This window comes from Lepus europaeus, chromosome 11 (genome assembly GCF_033115175.1).
Source record: "Lepus europaeus isolate LE1 chromosome 11, mLepTim1.pri, whole genome shotgun sequence".
In the NCBI taxonomy this organism is placed as follows: Eukaryota; Metazoa; Chordata; class Mammalia; order Lagomorpha; family Leporidae; genus Lepus; species Lepus europaeus.
The window spans coordinates 10,969,997-10,993,689 of record NC_084837.1 but is presented as its reverse complement, the minus strand read 5'-3'; the positions used below and the strand labels follow the sequence as shown (position 1 = coordinate 10,993,689).

The window sequence follows — 23,693 nt, the reverse complement described above, 5'->3', positions numbered from 1 at the left end:
GCACCCCATGGAAGACCAGGAGAAGCAACTGGCTCCTGCCTTCGGAACAGTGCGGTGCGCTGGCCGCAGCGCGCCGGCCGCGGCAGCCATTGGAGGGTGAACCAACGGCAAAGGAAGACCTTTCTCTCTGTCTCTCTCTCTCTCACTGTCCACTCTGCCTGTCAAAATAAATAAATAAATAGAAACTACTACTGTGAGAGGAAAAGACAAACCAGGCTGAGAAAAAAAAAAACACACTTGCAAAAAACAAGACTTGATGAAGAACCTATATCCAAAATATATGAAAAATTCTTAAAAACTCCCATTTCTGTGCACCAAAGAGGACAATCAAAAGAGTGGAAAGGCAATCCATGGGAGGGGAAGACTGCCTGCCAATCATGCATCTGATGAGGGGTAAGTGTCCAGAATGCATAAAGAACTCCTGTAGCTTAACAGCTAAAATAAAAGCAACTTGATTAAAAACTGGGTAAAGGACTCAAACAGATGGTTAAGTTTTATGTTACATTTATTTTACCAAATTTTAAAAACCTCAATAAGAAAAAAAAATTAAAAATAGGCAAGAGATTTGAGCCCACTGTACCTAAGAAGACACACAGATGACAAATAAGCACTTTAGGAGATACTCACAAGCACCAGCCTTCAGAGCACAGAAACATCAAACCTGTTAGACTGGCTAAATTAAGGAATAAAACCCAACCACAGCGAACGACAACAAAGGTCCAGAGTGACGAGCTCTCCTCCACAGCCGGTGTGAACGCAGGCTGGTCGAGCATGGCAGTTTCTTATGAGACCTAACAACTACTATACTCACAGCCATCCCAATCCTAAGTATTCACTCAAGAGAAATGAAAAGTTGTGTTCACACAGAAACTTGTACACTAAAGCAGATTTATTCGTAACCATCAAAACTGTACACAATCCAAAGGTACTGTGACTGGAGAAATCAGTCATCACACATTCACACAACGGAATGCTACTCTGCAATGAGAAGGAACTAACTTCTGACAGCAGGACCACAAGGAGGAACCACAAACACATCAGGCAAAGTGAAAGACATCAGTCCAAGATGCTGCAAACTCTGAGTCCACTTATAGGATGTTCTGGAAAAGGCAACAGCACAGAACAGAAAACAGACCTGAGGTTAAGCCCTGGGGGTGACGGAACAGGCTGACTACAAACTGGAATCACTCTGTTTTCATTTTGGCAGGGGTTACAAAACCATATGTGTCTATCTAAACTCAAGGCTCTAGTATCAAGCATAAATTTTACTTTATGTGAATTATAACAATAAAAATATTAAGAAAAATAGTGTAATATAGTCACTATATCATAATCCATTAATTAAACAGTCTTAAGGTATGAGTTATTTTACATTTAATCATGTATGTCTGATTTAAATATGATACCTAGCAGTACATTTCAAACACTGGGGAATCATATAACAGATTTATAAATTAAAAGTTAAGATTAGTATTTTAGCGAGACACAAGAGTCTACAATATCTTATTTGCAATCATTGTCTTTTAGATAACTATTTTATCCATTTCCTATTACTTGCAAACGTTGATGAGATCATCAGGAACAGGGCTTGGTAACATGACTTCCCTTGTTCCATCTTCCTGACAACAGACACAGCTGGTAGGAACAGTAACTGCAAAGTCCATGACCAACATCTAAACATCCTCTAGTCTCTTTGCGTTCATTCTCTAAGGGTAATCTGTGGAAAGGGCAAAGTTTAGGGAGGCACTTACTTTATGAATTGATAAACCATGAACTGGTGCCATCAGCCCTGTTTTAAACGTGAAAATCAAAGATTACGAGGGGCTGGCTCATCTGCCCATTTCTAAAGCAAGGAAAAGGCAGAACTAGGACTGAAATCAAGGGCAGTCTCATAAAGTTCTTACTCTTACCAAGCTCACTGCTAATCTCTTTCCATCCATCTGTAATTGTTTAAGCAATTGCTGGGTATACATGTTTCAAATCAAATTTTAATTTAATTTTAAATCCCAAGCCTATAATACATGCATACACAGAAAGGTATATAGAAAGGTTCATAGTTTATATAATGTACAGAGTCCTTTATCCAATTATTTGAAATGTTTTTAAAAAAACCAATCAGTTACTTCCTTGCATCAGGAATAAAAACAGCAAATACACAAATAACTTCCAAAAGGCTACATGAAAAATAATCATGTTCACATTTCACCTTAATAAAGAATTTATTGCAGCTCTAATTTTAAACAAGAATACAGAAACATCTCCCCTCTTCTGGCCTCCTGACACGTGGCTTTCAGAAGCTGCCAGTATCCTGAATTACACGGAGTATTCACCGCAGCAGGAACTCACCCTGTGGAGCGTCACTGTGTGCTGTTCCCATATAGCTGTTTCCTCCATGGCTGTGTTCTGATAAAAGAAGAACAAATGGTTTACCTTTTAAGAAAATAACTATAATAAAGTGAACAAGAACACCCAGCAAACAATACAGCATGATGAAACAGCAAAATTCGTACTACTAAAATGAAGATACTCTGTTACTTATGGAAGGCTTTTTGTTTGTTTTAAGAGACAGGAAACTACACAGAGAAACTTCCTTTGTTTCTAACTTACTTTGAACAGATGCTGCTCTATACTGGTTTCATGCCAGCTGAAATTTGGTGTTCAAGCTAATTCTGCAACTTTATATTTAATATAAGATAGAAACGGATAAATGTTACAACAGCTTTACTTTAAATTATCTAAAAACATTTGCAGAAATATTTAAAAGCATTCCTTATGTTACACAAAGCAAGGAAAGGTTAAAACACCTCTGGACTCAGTAGTTGTAAACGCAGGCATTACAGGAAGACAGATAAGACCATTTGCTAGGCTTGGTCAATGCAGGCTTAAGATCCCAGTTACACACTGAAGCTCTACCCAGTTTCAGTTTTACTGGAGAACCACTTCTCAAGCTTCATTGAAAATCATGAGAAACACTAAAGAATACAGTAAAATAAGAGTGATACAAGCTCTAATAAAAGTCCTACTCAAACCACGGGGTAGTTCGGTTTCATCTCCATGACGAACGTCTCACTAGAGAGGAAAATGAGTTATTATCTAAGGGATAAGCACTAAAAAATTCATAATAAATTTTTATGGCTAAGTGTTAAGTGCCTTTGGACACTAAAACTTAATTCCGTCTCCCAGAGCCACCAGAAGTAATTTTTTCAAAGATATTTCAGAGTTATCAAAAAGGTGAAAGGGGAGAATGCTGAGCAGGCCATTCTCAGAACCGCACTCATCACCCATTGCTACAAATGCCTGTTCCACAAGGGAGATCTGTTTTCTGTTACAATGCTGTCACTAGCATCATCAGGAGATGGCCATCACGGTGCTGTGGGTCCGCTGCTCTATTCCCACAACTTTAATTGAAAATCAATGCCATTTAGAAAATGAATCCCTAAAGAAAGCCTGCGTCCCCAAATTCAAAGCAACTGGATTAGCTTTCCTGCCAGAGGAGTAAGTGAAGAGAAAGATCTCTCTGTTCATTCTCACAGATAAGACCAGTCAACTTTACCACCTTTTTGTTTCAATCTTCCAATCAAATACAGCAAAAACTTTCCTTTAGCAAGACCACCAGTGGATACAAAGCTATTTTCATTTTTGGCAAAAAAAGGACCAGGATTTAATGCATTAAAAATTACTCTACTGATGTGAAGCAATTTTCTAGTTCCACTAAAATACACATGATAAAAAATACACAAGATAAAAAATCTCAGCTGACCTTAACAACTGCTTACACAGCTCGAAATTGGTCACTCCTCACTTCCTTTACCAGTAGCCCGGCTTTACTGCCTTTTTAATCCCTTCACTATCAGTCCAAGTTGCAAGTCATGTAACAGCCACTTAATTTCCCTGACACCAATAACTCTCTGCTATGAAACACATTATCATCCTCCGTATGCTTTTTTTTTTTAATAAAACCTTTATTTATTTTACCTTTATTTGAAAGTAAAGTGAGAAAGAGAAACAGACAGACACAGAGATTTTTTTTCCATCAGCTGGCTCACTCCCCAAATGCCCGCAACAACTAGGACTGGCCCAGGCTGAAGCCAGGAGCCAGGAACTCAATCTGCACCTCCCACTTAAGGGGTAGGAGTCTTCCCTTGCTTCCTCTCAATGTATGCACCACCAGGAAGCTGAAATTGAAGCAGAGCCCAGAGTCCATCCCAGGCGACAGCATTCTCAAGCAATGTCTTGTCCCTCCATGTTTAAACTGTTTTAACAACCACATAGTTTTACATTTTATAAAAGGATGGTAATCCAAAAGGGAGGAAAATAAGTTATGTGTAAATAGCCTGCATAATTTTTATCCTAATTTTGTTTAAACACGAATAGGAAAAAAATGCTCAAAAAACACACTAATCATTTCCAAACCCAAGCAGGTTGTGAGTGACATCAAACATTTTATCTTTTTGCTTTTCCTTTCTCCATTTCCAGTTAGAACAAATTGGCAATGTGGTTTTGTTTATGTTTTAAAGATGTATTTAGTATTTATTTGAAAGGCAAAGTGAAAGAGAAAGAGAGACAGAGACAGAGACAGATCGATCTTCCATCCCCTGGTTTACTCCCCAGTTGGCCCCAACAGCCAGGGATGGGTCAGGCGGAAGCCAAGAACTTCATCCAGGTCTCCCATGTAGGTGGCAGAGGCCCAAGCACTTGGACCATGTTCTGCTGCTTCTCCATACATTAGGACGGAGCTGGATTGGAAACACAGTAGGCTTGAACTGGCACCCATATGGGATGCCAGCTTCACAAAGAATAACTTAACCCACTGCACCACACAACACCAGCCATGGCAATGTTTTAAACCACATGCACCAAATCCCATTCCCACTTGAAACTTGAAGTGTGTACTTTTACAAAAACCAAATGACATTTAGGAGGATTACAATATGTCTTATTGTTAATTATTTTAAAATGTTTTCTTTTCTGTTAGTAAGGAATCTATACCTGAAAGTCTTCACATTATTTCCAGGAGTGCAGTAAGAGGACTTTAATTTATTTCGCTTGTGGGGCTTGCCCCAGCCTGAAGTGCCAGCATCCCATATGGGCGCCGGCTCATGTCCTGGCTACTCTACTTCCAATCCAGCTCTCTGCTATGGCCTGGGAAAGCAGTAGACGATGGCCCAAGTCTTTGGGCCCCGTGGGAGACCTGGAAGAAGTCCCCAGCTGCTAGCTTTGGATCAGCTCAGCTCTGGCCATTGCAGTCACCTGGGGAGTGAACCACCAGATGGAAGACCCCTCCCTCCCTCCCCCTCCCTCTCTGCAACTCTTTCAAATAAATAAATGTTTCAGAAAAATTATTTCACTTGTACAAAGAGAAAAATAAATACTAAAATATAACTGATCTCAGCATTCCACATTAAAATTAATGTTTTTCAGGGCCAGTGTTGTGACGAGGCAGGTGAGGCTGTCACCTGCGACAAGAGTGTCCCATGTGGGCACTGGTTTGAGACCTGGCTGCTCCACTTAAAAAAAAAAAAAAAAAAGGATTTAATTATTTGAGAGACAGAGTTACAGACAGAGAAAGGCAGGACAGGGAGGTCCTCCACCCACTGGTTCACTCCCCAGAAGGCCACAATGGCTGGAGCTAGGCCAATCCGAAGCCAGGAGCTTCTTCCGGATCTCCCATGTGGTACAGGGCCTCAAGCACTTGTGCCACCCTCCACTGCTTTCCCAGGCCATCAACAGAGAGCTGGATTGGAATTGGAGCAGTGAGATAGCGAAACAGCACTTATATGGGATGCTGGTACCACAGGTGGAGGCTTAACTTACTATACCACAGTGCCGGCACCTGCTCCACTTCTGATCCAGCTCCCTGCTAGTATGTTTGGGAAGACAGTACCTGGGCCCCTGCACCCATGTGGGAGACCCAGAGGAAGCTCCAATTGCAGCCAACTGGAGAGTGAATTGGCAGATGGAGAGAGTCTCTCTCTCTCTCTCTCTCTCTCTCTCTCTAACTCTGCGTTTTAGAGAGATACATAAATCTTTAAAGTAAATAAAGTTTTTCCTAGAGGGATTAGAAAAGTATACATATAACTCAATGACTTTCCAGAAAGCGTGATAAAGCAGCTCCTTTCTCTGTTAAAAGTCAAACGTAGCTTTATTAGCTTAATTTATCCGAAAGGACTCCTATGTACAAGAAGGTAATAAAGAATGAAAATGTCAAATGGATGACTCTGCTTTTGATCAATACAGTAAACCAAGGTAATCCATAATATAAATGTGCTACTATGCCTCACCAGTCATTAACATCTTAAAAAAAATAAGCAGAGAAATTAATATATTCTTAGTTAAAGCCATAGTTGTAGCCTTTAATTTGCTTTAGCAAGCAAAATCAGCAAAAATCTATCTATTGTTTGTATAACCAGGCAGTCTTTATGAGGAATTCTGAATGAACCGAGGGACGGATGGATGGGTGAACACAGATATGTAATAATGCAAATACAGAAATACGACAGCTGTAGAATCTCAGTGGTCAGGATTCAGGAATCTACTGTAAAATTCTTCCAACCTCTGTTACATCTTTGAAAATGATCATTGTAAATGCTTGAGGAAAAGCAAAGGAGTTCCTTTTAGTGAATCACTCAGAAACTGAGGCTAAAAATGATTTAAAACATCTTTAGTTGCAGTAAATTTATTAAGCACTATTTTCTTTTTTTTTCTCTTTTTTTTTTAATTAAACTTTTATTTAATGAATATAAATTTCCAAAGTACAGCTTATGGGTTACAATGGCTTCCCCCTCCCAAAACTTTCCTCCCACCCACAACCCTCCCCCCTCCCGCTCCCTCTCCCCTTCCTATCACATCATGATTCATTTTCAATTCTCTTTATATACAAAAGATCAGTTTTGTATATATTAGGTAACGATTTCAACAGTTTTCCCCCATATAGCAACACAAAGTGAAAAAAAAAAAATACTGTTGGAGTATTAGTTATAGCTTTAAATAAAAGTGTACAGCACATTAAAGACAGATATCCTACATAATATTTTTTTAAATTAATTAATTTTCTATGCCATTTCCAATTTAACACCAGGTTTTTTTTTTTCATTTCCAATTATCTTTATATACAGAAGATCGATTCAGTATGTAATTAGTAAAGATCTCATCAGTTTGTACCCACGCAGAAACACAAAGTTATTAAGCACTATTTTCATGAGCTATGGAATAATGAGCGTAAAGAATAATGATCACTAATGACTGAGAAACTTGACATTTTGGAAAAATGGAGGAAGGAAGAATATAAGAAACAAGACTCTGAAAAACCAGTGGCTCTTGGGTTGGAGAAACGAAAAGTAGACCAGATGGAGTCTCACTTTTCGCCCTTGTAAACTTGCTAGTCATTGTTGTATTCAAAAAGCTACAGAATGAACAAATACAGAACTTGCACAGGGGCCTTCTCGTAAATCAACAGTTTCAATTCCAAAGAATATAGGCTTGTAGGCGACCAAGGGACTTGTATTATTTCTCTAAGTAGGATTCCAGAATTATCATTCCCCAGTAATTCTGAAAGATGTTGTTAAACAGAAAATGAACTAGACCAGAAGCAATGGAAACATAGCCCCATTCTGTCATTAACTCAACATGTGACCTTATTTTCCTTACCTGAAAAGTTAGAGAACTGAATGAGATTGTCTCAAGTAAAAAGGCCTTTCCAGCTCCAAAAAGCTATTAGACTATAATCCCAACAAGCAGGCTCAAATTCAATAATGACTGAAGTACTATAGGCAGCAAAAGTGATTGCCATTCATGCTTGCAGATTCTGAGTTCTGCATACATTTCTAAGTCAGCATCAACTGACTAGAATCACAATTTGTGAAGAAGCAAAAAGCTGCATTTCAGAATCTGCCAAGAGTCTGTTTGGTTTCTTTGTTCCAGGTTCCAGCTGGCAAAGACACTACTCAGATCATCAACTCTGAAGGGCTTCCTGCCAAAACTTCAGATCCAAATCCCAGGCAGTTCTGCGGTCCTTTAGGGTTGATTACAAATCTGATGGGAAAGATAGGAGGGCCCAAAGACTGAAAAGACAGGATGAAGCTTTAGGTGACAGAAGACCAAATCTGAAGTAGAATAAATCAAGTGCTAGTATACTCACAATGAGAGAAAAATATTAACCCCCTCAACGTTATCTAGCTTCAGCCCATTCAAGTTTACCAGCCTTATGACTGAAATTTCAAAAACAATGTGTTCACTGATTCAGCATTTGTAAGGTGAGTGCTGTGGAGACCAAAACTAGGTCCCCTCTCCTCCCCTCCCTGAGCGGCTCAAGCAGTTGGCTCGGAAGGCTAGATAAATGGTGTGTAAGACATGCCACAGAACATGGAAGAGAAGATCAGACACTGATTCTGGAGAAAGCTGAGTTTCAAGCTTGTGGAGTGACCAGGAAATGGGGGAGGGGTGCTGTTTCAGGGTTGGTGGCTACGTGATGCTGCACATGTGGCTGACTTTGAAAGGACTGAGTTGAAGACTTGGAGACCAGGCAAAGGGTAAAACAGGTACCAGATCAAACAGGCCTTATAATGCCAAGAACTGCAGAGTCAATGGGAAGGCACTAAAATGTTAAGACAAATGACATAATCAGAATTAATTCCGAAGACTGTAATGTGGAAGATGGGCTTGAGGCAGGGAGCTCGGTTAGAAATTAAAGGGGGTGAGGGGAGGAGTTGAAGATGGCTCTTAGGCTTCTGAATTGGGGTACAAAGTGGAAAAAAAAAAAAAACAGGAAAAGACTACAAATGCAACTACAGACATGCTTCTTTAAGGTGCCGGTGGACTAACAGCAGAGATATCATCAGTAGGCAGCTGGATGGATATACAGACTGAATCAAGACAGAGATCTGAGTAGATGTGGATCTAAGAGTAATCAACAAGATATAACACCGAAGCCAAGAGAAAAGATCCACTTTCCAAAGGACTAAGATGACCCTGCAGACTACAAATATTTTAGGAGGAAAAGAGAAGAACCAAATGAACTTCAGGAGCCAGTGAGGACTCATGAAAATCAATGGGGCTAATACAAAACATCAATTATTGCGCAGTGAATATGCTAAAACAAAATACAAAAACTGAAGCTCTCTCAGTTTTTGAGATCAACACACCTTATTCATCTGACAACATAAAAGTATAACATTTCTGGGGCTGGGGCTGTAGCACAGTGGGTTAAACTGACACCCACATCTCATATGGCAGTGCCAGTTCAAGCCCCAGCTATTCTGCTTCCAATTCCACTTCCTGCTAACGCGTCCTGAAAGGCAGCAATGATGACTCAAGTGCTTAAGTCCCTGCCACCCACGCAGGAGACACAGTTCAAGCTCCTGGCTTCAGCTTAGCCCAGCCTTGGCTGTTGTGGACATTTGAGAAAAGAACCAGTAGAAGGAAGATCTCTTTCTCTTTCGCTCTAGCTCTCACCATGCCTTCCAAGTGCATGACAATAAACATTAAAAAAAAAAAAATTAAAAATTCCAAAAAACTGTTTGACACTTAAATACTGAATATACACCTAAAATGCTACCTTAAACAGCATGCTGGCGCTCTTTCCTGGTCTCCCATTAGGAAAGTCAAGTAGTTGGGGCCAGTGCTGTGTCGTAGTAGATTAAGCATCCGCCTACACGCTGGCATCCCATGTGGGTGCTGGTTCAAGTCCTGGTTGCTCCACTTTAGATCCACCTCCCTGCTGATGGCTTGGGAAAGCGGTAGAAGACGGCCCAAGTCCTTGGGCCCCTGCACCCACATTGGAGATCTGAAACAAGCTTCTGGCTCCTGGCTTTGGCCTGGCCCAGCCCTGGCTGTTGCGGCCATTTGGGGAATGAACCAGCAAATGGAAGACCTCTCTCTCTGTCTCTCCCTCTCTGTGTCTGTAACTATGCCTCTCAAGTAAATAAATAAATCTTAAAAAAAAAAAAAAAAAAAAAAAAGTCGAGTAGTGAAAGGACGTGGAACATCCTGGTGCTCTGCAAGCGCACCGGGAGCACGGCTGCTACACGGCACTGTCTCTGATTGCTTCTGTACTCCAAAGCGATGTGTTTTGTCTGGCTTTCCTCCAGCCAAAATAGAAAGCAAGATCACATATTGATGTGAGGTTGAGCCAGGAACTTAAGGAGAAGTACAGCTCGAGTTTGAGTGAATAAAACAGATGCCCCCAGCCCCTTAGTAAACTTCCAATAAAACACGTAATTTCAAATTCTGCTCACTGCTACACAAAGGTTGGCAAACAGAGCAGTATATGTGTTTAAAATAATTTATCTGTATATTTGGGTCATCACTTAAATTCTCAAAATGGAGATTTCCAGGACAAAGTAGAAAAAGACCAATTTAAACCAGATGAAAAGAGGTCCTACAGCTTCAAGACTTCAGAAACACAAGACTTCACAAACAAGAATGCAGCAACCACAGGACCAAAGTCCCAACAGAAATTAAGTACATTTAGCATCCAACACTCCACCATACTCAATTTACAAATACTTTGTGTGTGTTTGTGTGTGTCTGCCTTTCAAATAATTAAAAATGGGGGTGAGGGAGCAGGCATTTGGCACGGAGGTTAAGCAGCTGCTCTGGAAGCCACCTTCCACCCTGGAGTATCTAGCTAAGCTCTGGCTCCTCTGCTTCTCATTGGTTTATTGCTTATGCACACTCAGAGAGAGAGTAAATGGTGGCCTGAAAAACTGGGCCCCTGACACTTGTGTGGCATACCCACACCGGGTTCGGGGTTCCAGGCTTTGGCCTGGCCCATCTCTGGCTGCTGCAGGTATCTAGGGAGTAAAACAGAAGATGAAAGTGTTCTCTCTTGCCCTCCTATAAAAAAGCAACAAAAAATAAATCAAAACAAAAGATGTTGGGGGGGGCAGAAATAGAAGCTAATCAACATGACTATATTACAAATGAGTAACATGACCAAACTGAAGAAGGCAGGAAATACAGACTAACGTTTCTATAAATTTAATATTTCAAAATAAAAAGTTTAAAGAAGAATGCTACAAAGGCATATGATAAAATGCAGAAACATATACACCAACTCTCTTTTAAAAAAGAACACGTTTGGGGCCAACGCTGTGGCATATCAGGTAAAGCCACCACCTACAACACCGACATCACACATGGGTACTGGTTTGTGTCCTCACTGCTCCACTTTCCAACTGAGCTCCCTGCTAATGGCCTGGGAAGCAGCAGAGGATGGCCGAAGGGCTTGGGCCCCTGCTACCCATGGAGGAGACCTGGATGAAGCTCCAAGCTCCTGGCTCCTGGCTTCTACCTGGCTATTGTGGTCATCTGGGAAGTGAACCAATGGATAGACAATCTGTCTTTGTCTCTCCTCTCTATCTGTAACTATTTTCAAAATAAACAAACAAATCCTAAAAAAAAAGAAAAAGAACATGTTTATATATTCAGAAGAAAAAAATATTGAGTCATTTATTTTAGACTTATAAATTTATAATGAACACAAATTCATAATTCTTGAAAAGTGGTGGGGCTGGCGCCATGGCGCAATGGGTTAATCTTCCGCCTGTGGCGCCGGCATCCTATATGGACACCAGTTCTAGTCCTGGCTGCTCCTCTTCCAATCCAGCTCTCTGCTGTGGCCTGGGAAGGCAGCAGCAGATGGCCCAAGTGTTGGGCCCCTGCACCTGAGTGGGAGACATGGAGGAAGCTCCTGGCACCTGGCTTTGGATCAGCACAGCTCCAGCAATTGCCGCCATCTAGGGACTGAACCAGCACATTTCTCTCTGTCTCTCTCTCTGCCTCTACCTATCTATGATTCTTTCAAATAAATAAATAAATCTTTATTAAAAAAAAAAAAGAAAGAAAAAAGGTTACCACTTTTTAAAAAGCAAGCAAAAAGCAGGCAAACGTGACTTATGCTGTTCAGTCAAGACAGGCTTATCCCTTTTACACAGTGACTGGAAGCCCAAAGGCACGGGACCTCCTTGACCACTGGCGCGGTCCTTCCCCAGGAGCCGGGCAAGCTGGGGTTCTCACTCTGCATGTTCATTAATCTGGAGATGCCTAGGATTTGTTACTTCAATGTATTATGCCATCAAGTAAAGTCAAAACAAAGTAACTTGACATTACGATTTTAAGTCACCTCAATACAATGGCCTGCAATACATCAAACACACTTCCATGCATCCAGTTACTCACTTTAAAAAAATTATAAGCACTGACAGAATGTATTACAGTGGTCTGAAAAACTAACACATATAGGAAAAAAACAGAATATTTATTCTTCCTTGACTATACAAACAGTACCACTGGGTAACCAAAGGGAAGTTTCTCCTTTCTTAAGCATTTCAACTAATAAATGAGGAAGGAATAATAAAGCTTAAATATCATTTTTGCAATACCTAGTAAATTAAGGAATCTACACATTAATCAGCATTAACAAAATTTTAGAAACAACAAAAAGCCCCTGGAACCAACGGCACTTATGAAGTAGTCGTCCACTTGATCTTAGCCAATAGGCCAAAAAGCGATTATGAAGTAGCCTTATAAAAATAAGCCAAAAAAAAAAAAAAAAAAGTCAAATTTGAATCTCTGAATCTAATCAAGTATCTAGGTCTGTGCTGCTCAATACAGTTGCTAGTAGCCATAACTGAAATTTGCTAAATGTGCAAAATATATATAAGATGGATTTCAATGACTTAGTATGGAAAAATATAAATTATCATTATAATTTTGTGTCATTACATGCTAAAATATACTATTTGGAATATATTTACTCAATATTAACATTATCTGAAAAGCTTTTTGATGTGGCTACTAGAAAATTTTAAATTACATATATGGTATTCCTATCAGAACTGCTATAGTTCCAATTACCAAGTTGGAGGAAATATAGAGGGCTGAGCACCACTGTAACATCACAGAGGGGAAGCACCAAAAGCCAGACCAAAAAATTCTACAGGATAAACAATTCTGTTCTTCAACAAAAGAAAGTGCAATGGAAGGGGAAGAGAAAGAAAGAAGTACAAGGGATCCTTACTTGTCTAGGAGATGTAAAGACACATCAGACAATCACTAAGAGAGGACCTCAACTGGATTCTGATTTTTTCAAAAAATATTTAAGAAGGAAAACTGACAGACAAGACAATTAGAGAATACTAAATGTACAGCCACTCTTCTGTTTTAGAGGTACTCAAACACTCACAGATGAACAGTTGTCTGGACTTGCTTCAAGATAACAGGGAACGGAAGGCACAATGAATACAAGTACAGATGGACAAGACTGGCCATAGTGGACAACTATACTGGCTGACACTAACAACGGGTTCCGTAGACTCAGCATTAACTTTCATATGGATTTGAAATGTTTCCACTTGACAACAGTAGCCTGAAGGAACTAGAAATTAATTGCTGATCTAGCCAGGGATGGCGGTAGGAAGTTTTCCAAGACAGAACAAGAAATTCAACAGCCCTGTGGTAGGGATGAGCATACCACCTTCATTTAAATAATGTTTGAGGGGCCAGCACTGTGGTGCAGCGAGTAAAGCCGCCACCGCTGCCACCTGCAGTGCCAGCATCCCCTCTGGCCCTGGTTCAGGTCCAGCTGCTCCAACTTCCGTCCCAGCTCTCTGTTATTGCCTGGGAAAACAGTGGAAAATGGCCCAAGTGTTTGGGCCCCTGCACCCATGTGGGAGACCCAGAAGAAGCTCCTGGCTCCTGGCTTCTGATCAACACAGCTCCAGAATTTGCAGCCACTTGGGGAGTGAACCAGTGGATAGAAGATCTTTCTCTGTCTCTGCCTTTTTAAATAAATAAATCTTAAATAATGTTTGAAAGTTTATTGTGCACTAGACACTGTGTTAAGCTCTGCAAATAACCAGACACAAATATGCTCTTTGTTTTCATGAAGCTTACAGTCCAGCGGGAGAACCAGTGAAACATTTCACAACTACATATTAAATCTAATGCTTAAATAAGTATCTGAAGGAAAACAAAATACAGCCTACTAAGGGAACTCCAACAGGAACCTGGCAGAAGCACAGTACCTGTCAGGGAATGAAAGAGGGGAAAGCCTGTCTTCAGAACACACAGTGAGGAACAGAAACATCCAAGGTGAGACTAGAGGGGCAGACAGGGGCCAGATCACACTCTAGGAGCTGACTGGTCATATCAGGAATTTTGACCTACTTTTAAGGCAGTATGAAGCCTGGGAATCTTAGCATGCATTTGCCCATGTGGTGTGTAGTGAGGAGCAGGGAAGAAACTAATCAAACTTGGATTTTGAAAAGATTATTTTAGGAAAACAGATTGTAAGAAGAGGAGTATGTTACTACTTAGGAGGCTATTCCAGGAATCCAGAGACAGGATTTGTGTGTTGGGGGTGTAAATGGCACAAAGTGTAGATGGCACAAACAGAAACATCTGAGATGCTCGGCAGGTCAAAAGGGGCAGAACTTGTGGACCAATCACTAACCACATCAGGTGGATGTCCAAATTGCCAAGTTCATGGGCCATGGAGTAGTCTTTAATCCTTACTGTCCATTTAATTAGATCAAAGACTGTATCTGTTACTTAATGCCACTGTAATACATTTTTCAAAAGCATCTTGGGAGCCCAAGGACCTTCTCTGAAATTGTAACATACCTTGCTAGGCTGAATCACCAACCTACAGGCCAATCTCTATCCAGAAGTAAGTTAAATAGAAAGGTATATGTATGTATGCATCAGATGTATGCATTACAAAAAAAAAATCCCTAGTGGCCGGTGCTGTGGCGAGTAAAGCTGCTGCCTGCAATGCCAGCATCCCATATGGGTGCCAGTTTGAGTCCCAGCTGCTCCACTTCCTATCCAGCTCTCTGCTATGGCCTGGGAAAGCAGTAAAGGATGGCCCAAGTCCTTGGGCCCTTGCACCTGCAGGCTCCTGGCTCCTGGCTCCTGGCTTCAGATCGGTGCAGCTCTGGCCACTGTGGCCAGATGGGGAGTGAACAAGCAGCTGGAAGACCTCTCTCTCTGCCTCTTCTTCTCTGTGTAACTCTTTCAAATAAATAAATAAATCTTAAAAAAAAAAAAAAAAGTCCTATAGAACTGCTCTTTGACAACTAGATGGTATTTACTTAAAATGTTTTTAAAAGACAAAGCTAACATAATAGCATACTATTTGCTAGCCACTGTGCTGACATGGATACTGGTTGCTTTTTTTTCTTCTTTTTTTAACAGATGTGAAAACAGTAATAAAGTGACCCTGGATTCAGTTTTCAGAGTCTAAATGCATATAGTTTAAGTCACAAAAACTTACAGTTATTCAATTACTGCAGTCTTTTTCCTTTTTTATGATTTTTATTTATGGGGTGGGGGGGCAGAGGACCCAGAGACAGAGATCTTTGATCAGCTGGTTTACTCCCCAAATGCCCACAACAGTCTCAGTGGAAGACATGAACTACAACTCCAACAGGGTCTCCCATGTGGGGTCCAAGCACCTGAGCCATCCTCCACTGCTTTTCCAAGCACGTGAGCAGGGAACTGGATTGGAAGCAGAGTAGCCACCAGTGCTCCAATATGCAATGCCAGCACTGCAAACGACAGCCTAACCTTCCGCACGTAATGCCGGCCCTCGGTTCTGATTGTTACTTCCCTGCCTGTGCAGAATCTGGCCTGCTGATAGGCAGACACTGTTTACATAGGTGTTCACTGTATAACAATTCATTAATGTACACTTGGCTTTATGCACTATTACATATATGCACTATATTTCACAATTAAAAGCTATAAAATTAAATCAGCTGGCAGGACTCAAGTCAGAATAATTTATATAAAAATCCAGATTTACAACCTGTTTTGAAAAACTGGACAATCTGGCTTGCCTTCCTCTCTAACAACAATCAGCTGAGGCTGAGCAATAGCTGCTCCCTGTGGACCAACCCGCACTCTCGGCCGGCACCCGAGCCAATTGGTACCCTCTCTCGCCCTTTGATGAATCATGCTACTTGTCTGATCTAAGACTCCCCAAACGCCAAGCCACACTCACCTACCCGACGCTCATTTAGAACACAGCGCATATGTATGAGTTACTAAGCACTGAGTAGATGTGTGATTAGTTGTAATGTGGAAATGTAACCTCAGATCTCAGATTAAAGCAGCACCTAAACCAGCAGGATGAAATGGGATAAAACACCCATAAAACACTCAGTTCAGTATCTGTCACAGAGCACTCAACACTAGAGGCTGAGTTTTTATCTTTGAAACACATTTCTCGTATTTACAACTAGAATGTAATCTACTCACCATGGCTACTGTCTTCTGATCTCAGGGGGGTTCCAGTATCAAAATATGGGCTAATACACATTTACTTAAATGTTCCATCATCTACCACTGTTAAAAATAAACTCAGTAATTAGGTCTTCCCAAGAACCTTCACATGACACTGCCAGAGAATATTTTCTACAATTATATTTTACCAGACAGACTTTTTACTGTTGTCCAAAACATGACCTTATCCTAGTGATAACTTCCGGTGGTCTGATGAGAGTCAAGTAAGTGGATGCCTCCTAAAACAGCCCACCCAAGACCTCCTCGGTCATACAGCACCCTCAGATTAAGGCTCACATGAACAAAAGCAGCTCACTCACTGCCTTCCACATGGCTATTAGTACTCCAATGTCCAGCCAGCCGTGTTCATCTTGCTCCTGCTCTCAGATATACACAGTATTTTCAACCCAAAGCCACGAAACTCTAACTCAATGCTTTTTCCCATAGCCAATATGGCAGTAAGTCTTTATAAATGGAATAGCACAGTCATATAGCAAGAAAATGAAAACCAATGAACTACAGTTATCTACAACACGGATTATCTTCCAATAGAACGCTGAGCAAGACACACAACTGAACTCACACTACCATATTCTGCCTGTGTAAAGTTCTGAGATGGCAAAAATACAGTGTTAACAGAATGCATAAGTGGGTGGTAAAAGTATAAGAAAAACTAGAAAATAAGAACTACAGAACACAAGACAGAGATAATCTTTGGGAGAGGGAGGCCACACCCCAGAAACACGTTAGAGATTCTAGCACTGACTCTCACATACAGTACCTGCAGCTGTCTACCCACACCACTAGAATGTGCCATTGGCAGAGATAAATGTTCACTGCTCTATCTCCAGTGCCCACAGCAGGGCCTGGTACAGTGCAGTAAGTATCTGCTGAATGTTAAAAAACAATTTTACAAGTCCATTGTTACCAGTTTTTAGACCCTAAAAGTTACAGTAACAACTAGCATAGCGTCCATTTTCCATGTCAGTCTATTCAAGCAGCTCTAAGTATGTCAGGAAATTCCAATTCTTAATCTTTCTCTCCTGTTGAGATACTTGTACTAAACACATGCGGAAAACACTTAGATGGATGTGTCCAGATTCAATCTGCACAAAGATAAGAAACCTCGGCTCACTAGGCTAATCCTCCGCCTTGTGGCGCCGGCACGCCAGGTTCTAGTCCCGGTCGGGGCACCGATCCTGTCCCGGTTGCCCCTCTTCCAGGCCAGCTCTCTGCTGTGGCCAGGGAGTGCAGTGGAGGATGGCCCAAGTGCTTGGGTCCTGCACCCTATGGGAGACCAGGATAAGCACCTGGCTCCTGCCATCGGATCAGCGCGGTGCGCCGGCCGCAGCGCGCCTACCGCGGCGGCCATTGGAGGGTGAACCAACGGCAAAAGGAAGACCTTTCTCTCTGTCTCTCTCTCTCACTGTCCACTCTGCCTGTCAAAAAAAAAAAAAAAAAAAAGATAAGAAACCTAACTGGGAAAATGCAAGCTCTGTGTCACAGCAGGCCCATGCTCCAGACACAAGTCTCTCACAACAAGGAAAGCACACCAGAATGCATTATCACAGGATGCCCCAGAGTTTACTCCTATTCATTTCTTGAGAATAAAACAGGGACCGGTGATGTGGCACAGTGGGTTAACGCCCTGGACTAAAGCGCCAGCATCCCATATGGGTGCCGGTTAGCATTCCAGCTGCTCCACTTCCAATCCGGCTCTCTGCTGTGGCCTGGGAGCGCAGTGGAGGATGGCCCAAGTCCTTGGGCCCCTGTGCCCGTGTGTGAGACCCAGCAGAAGCTCCTGGCTCCTGGCTTCAGATCGGCAGAGCTCCAGCCATTGCGGCCAATTGGGGAGTGCACTATCGGATGGAAGACCTCTCTCTCTCTCTCTCTCTCTGCCTCTCCTTCTCTCTCTCTGAAACTCTGCCTTTCAAATAAATAAATAATCTTTAAAAAAGAATAAAACAATGAAACTCCTTTGGTTCTTACAGAATCACAACTGATTACAGCAGAAAGCAGATGAACTAGAAGCATCTAGAGAATAGGGACCCAAAACGAAATGTGCTCAATTAAGGTCTGTGCTAACAAATAGCATTAAGCATTACTGGTATCCACTTGAATTTTAAATTACAGACTGAATTAAGAGAGCCGATCTTCAGTTTAACTTGTAACATTCAGTCATGAGAAACTGTGGCCTTGTGGTGCAGCAGGGTCAAGCCGCTGCCTGAGCGCCCTCTCAAGGCCCTGCTACTTCCAGCCTCCAGCCAGAGCACCGGGGAGAGGCAGCGCACGTAGCCCCAAGGACTTGGTCACTGCCACCCCCGTGGGAGACTCAGCTGGAGGTCTGGGCTCTTGGTTTCACCCTGGCCCAGCCTGATTGTTGCAGGCATTTGGAGAAAGGTAAGCTAGTGGAAGAAAGATCTCCCTGCCTCTCCCCTCTCTCTGTAACTCTGCCCTTCAGATAAATGAAGAAATCTGATGTTAATCTTACATTCCTGATTAGTAGTCATAAAAAATAACATTAGTTTCTGTTTTCACCTCTTTTCTGAAAGCATGGCAAACTAGAATGGTTGAGGTTATCCATCGTCACCCACTACACAGTACTCTGCCAGCACCAACAGGCTGTGCCGATACAAGTGAAACAACACGCATAAATAAAACCTCTTTGATCTACACCAAAGCAGGGCCACGAGCATCCACCCTGGACACTACGCTTAGAGCTGCACTTGGTGCTACATCTCACTCAGAATCTACTCTCACCCATTTTTTAAGCTATAAAATGAAAACTCCCTGCCATACCCCCATTCATACGCATGATTTCAAAAAGAATTTTGCATAAAAACAGACATCTTTTAATTTCATTTTCCACAAACTTTTTGAAGTGCCCTTCTACTTTTCATTATTAAGAATTTATCTGTTTTAGAAGGAATGGAAATAAGGCACCTGGCTAACCCATGAAGGAGCAACCTGAAGCCATTCTCCTGGGCAATAAATAAATAAAGCACTAGGTCAGAGACAACAAAAGGCCTATGTGCTGGCTTACACAGGAAATCCTCTTCTGAAACATGCCGATTTTGGATTAACTTTAAAACCTGGTGAACTATCCTAATGTCTGTTCCTTTCAATAAAATTAAAAGTTGTTAAAGTAATAAGGTGTTTCAAGACTGTCTTTCAAAACTCAGAAGTTCAAAACAAGTTCCAAATATTTTCAGATATAACTTTACATATAGATTTTAAATTTTATCTAACATTTGATCAAAAACAGTACTAATAAAAAATAACCGCTTACTTCATGAGTTTGTCCTCAGCTACAACAAAGCTCTTTGGGGCCTTGGTGCTGACTATGTGAATGTGCGCAAACATGGGTCTGGAAGGAGCCAGAGCGGAGCAGTCAGGGGCGAGTGACAATACACAGGAACTGAACACAGCCGGACTCCTGGTCTTTCAGTAGACTGAATTATCATACCAGAGATATGTCAAGAAACAGGATTACATTTCCAAAACGTTCATCAAAACCATTATTTTTAAAGACATTTTCCTTCACAGTATGGTAATCTATCTTATTTATACTCAGTTATATTTTAGAACTGTACTGAGTTTACATTTGGTCTCTAAATAGAAAAAAGATTAAAGAGCAAGTAAAGTCAGAGCCAGAACACTGTTTCTAGGATTGGAAAAAAAAAAAAAAAAAAAAACAGCGAAACTACTCTACGTGTTTTCCTTCGAACCACACAGGAAGCAGCAGACAGACAGGTTTCAGCCTCACCACCAACGGGGATGGCTGACCTCCCCCAACTCACTGACCGCTATCGATGGGCGCAGAGTCTTCCTTAAATTTAACATCAAAGTTTAGTTTGCAAGGTCCTAACACGAAAGCAACAGTTTTAGAAAAGAGAGAAAAATGAAAAGAGGGTCTTTTCCTAATACTGCAGGGCAATCTGTGTCATTATACAACCCGGGAGAAAAAGCATTGTATAATTTGATAAACAACTGTCATATCAAGCTGTACTAAAACAAGCTTAAGAACTGTAAAATGTGGTTAGTATTATCAGCTAACCACATAAAGTTTCAACCGTGAGTGCTGACAATGCCAATACACCAGCAAAAAATAGAAACCCTTTTCCAAAAATCTATAAATTCTAGTGAAAAATATGTGTTGTACAAACTGAGCCGTCCAGAAAGCTATTAGTATATTGAAGAACACTCAAAGTCAGCAAACACAATGAAGTGAACTCTCAGTGAGTTATTTCACTTCTAAAGCATTGTTACAGCCGGCGCTCTGGCTCAGTGGCTAATCCTCCGCCTGCGGCGCTGGCACCCTGGGTTCTGGTCCTGGTCAGGGCGCTGGATTCTGTCCCAGTTGCTCCTCTTCCAGTCCAGCTCTCTTCTGTGGCCCGGGAGTGCAGTGGAGGATGGCCCAAGTGCTTGGGTCCTGCACTCGCATGGGAGACCAGGAGGAAGCACCTGGCTCCTGGCCGGCCGTGGCGGCCATTTCGGGAGTGAACCAACGGAAGGAAGACCTTTCTCTCTCTCTCATGTCTAACTCTGCCTGGCAAAAAAAAAAGCATTGTTACAGCACATATGCACTGATGTAAGTACCAAAATTAAAATGACTCTGCAACAGTCACTCAGAAAACAGTATCCTCTATAAAGACTTATCATGTAATTAGCTTTGTTTGTGGAAAACAGTTAAGCTATTTTCAAAAATTTTCAGCCGGGGCCAAAACTTGGCAGTGATCAGGTGCCACATGGTATCCCCACGTCCCACAGGGAGTGCCTGCTTCACATTTCAGGTCCTGCTGACGCACATGCTGGGAGGCTGCAGAGATGGCTGGGGTGCCTGGGTCCCTGCCACACAGGTGGGAGAGTGGACTGCATCCCTGGCTTTGCAGGCATTTGGGGAGTGAGCCAGCAGATGGAAGGTTTCCCCTGTCCCCTCCTGTCTCTGCATTTTAAATAAAATGAAAATAAAATGTTTTTTAGAAATTTGTTTCAGCTATTTTAAAAAGACCACTGTGCTTCAATTGACAAAATAATTCAATTCCTGAGACTAGTGTAAGTCAACGACGTAATGGTAAAATCCAGCGGAGATAATTTTCACACAAACCTACAGTATAATTTCAGAGAGCGCTACAGGGGGGAAAACTGCTATCCCTGAGACACAGAAAACATCTACGTATGCAGAAATATCTAATAAGCATATATATCTAGTAATAAGCAATAATAAGCAATATCTAATAAGCATACATAAAAGCACAACCCTAAATCAAATTTATTGCTTTCTCCAAAGTGAAACAGCTTGAAAACCCAGAAGCCCTTCAATTTCCTTCAGCCACTTTCTGTGACTCAACCAATGAAAATGCTCCTATTCACCCCATTTCTTACATGATTAAACACTCTCTGGTAAGGCAGAGAACCACTTTAAAACTCCTGTTTTCAACTTTCAAATAATTTTATATCAAGTTCCTTATTAAACAAAATTCTGAATGAAAAAGTTCAGGTGTATATCACATATAAAGCCTTTTTCCCCCATTATTACTTCCTAATTTTAGGCTCAAAGAAAATCTTTCCAAAGCAGGTACATTTTTTAAAAAGTAACCAACATTTTCTCATAGTATTTTATGATTCGCTTTATTTATTTCTCTTTTTCGAACATTCGCTTGGATTTTTTGGCCTAGCAGGCAGAAAATTATTTTATAAAATAGACAGCCAACAGTCTTAGCATTGTTTACTTAGTACCTCACTTCTCTCTCCAGTGATCTCCACTTATTTTTATTCATATATTCATAGAGTTCCCTCTTGCTGGCTTGACGAACTTAGGCAAGTTACTCTACCTCTGTGTTCAGTTCCTTCTCACAGAACAGAGAACGGGCTCGACCCACAGGATTACTGTGGAATTAAATGAACTGACTGGCACTGAGGGCCACTCGGGAACCACACTGAGCACTGCTGACAATGAGCGCACACCTGTGCAGATCCTTCTGGACTCTGGTTCCTCTACCCTGAGCTGATACACGACTTGCATTCCTAACAAATTAGGTTTCCTGAAAGGACCTTCTTTTTCCAATATTCCGTGGCTATCATTCATTTATCAGATACGCTTTCTTATCAATACATCAGGTTTTCTACAGTACAACATTAGAATTCCATTTGTAACTATTGTATTTATATATCAACTCAGGGAAGACTGGCAAATGCTACAATATTGACTCTCCTCCAGAAAGTACACTGTTTCATTTCATTTGGAATTCACATCCTTCATCAAGTCTCAAGTAAAGCACCAACATCTGTCACGTGGATGCCTGGGTACAATCTTCTTGGAGAAAGGCTTAGTGATGTGTATCAAAAGTTTGGGTTTACATATCTGTTGACTTAGCAATTCCATTTTGAAGAATCTGACACACAGCAGTAACATACACAGAAATGAGCCAGTAAGGCTGCTTATGATAACAAAGTCTGGAGACAAGTTATGTATCAGTGCAGTAATGATGACCTAAAGTATAGCACATTCCTGGGATGGAAAACTAGTCAACCATCACCAAGAATATAGAACTGGAAGCACTGGCTTAGACAAGAGTTCTACAAACTGTTAACACTAAGAACGAAAAAGCAAGCGGCAAAATTAAAGTCTTTAAATTTTTTTGGAAACTCTGGGGTGGGGAAAACCAAAGCATCCTCTGCATTTGAGGCAGCGCCTGACTCGGGAGCCACGGAAAAGCGTCCAGACTTCAAAGGACGCTCGGGAAAGCATCCAGGCAGCTGGCCGTCATTCCATTTCCCCTGTGTGCTGACGGCTTACCCTGCTTTAGGAAAGATTTCGAGGTGGTATTTTTTAAAATAAGCGGTCAACTCCCATCTCACCCGAACATGCCTACGAATGCAAACACCCCTATACGGTAATAGTTAACAACTAACCCTTGTCAGAACGCCACGAAATCTCAATCATCACACTTGCGGAGGAAAAGGACTCCAAAGCCACCTCACCATGGCGAGCTACAGAAAATCTGCTTCTCTCCACAGCTGAGATAACCTTTAACACTGCGCTGCGGGGCCTGTGCGCCGGGGCCACCCTTCAGGACGACGTGACAGACATTCTGTGCGAAACGGAAACAGAGCCCCCCTCCTCGCAGGAAAGGAAGTGCCAGGAGAGGTAAATCACACAGACTGAACTCAAAAACAAGCCAAGGGCCGCCCTCAAAGCCCAGCTCTCCGGACCTACCCTCAGCTTGTGTTTCATCAACAGGAGGTCCAGTTCTCTCTTAAAGAAACACCACGATCCTTGAAGGAATCTACCTGCTGCCACCCGGATAACTGGAGAAGCCGAGGTCCCGAGCCAGAGTTCAGACACTGCAGGACCGCGTGCTACCTGCGCCCAGGTGCGAGCAACACACACTTGGGAGAGAAAAACA

The 23,693-nt window shown here is 41.7% G+C and overlaps 1 protein-coding gene across 4 annotated transcripts in view; it reads right to left on the bottom strand.

Moving 5' to 3' along the window:
- The window catches only part of TJP1 (tight junction protein 1), a 252,979-nt gene that overhangs the window by 79,711 nt on the left and 149,575 nt on the right, over positions 1–23,693 (bottom strand). For all 4 annotated transcript variants that reach the window (XM_062204982.1, XM_062204983.1, XM_062204985.1 and 1 more), the window contains one exon: positions 2,347–2,403. In XM_062204982.1, the coding sequence (XP_062060966.1) occupies positions 2,347–2,403 (57 nt within the window). The remainder of the gene's footprint in view (positions 1–2,346; positions 2,404–23,693) is intronic.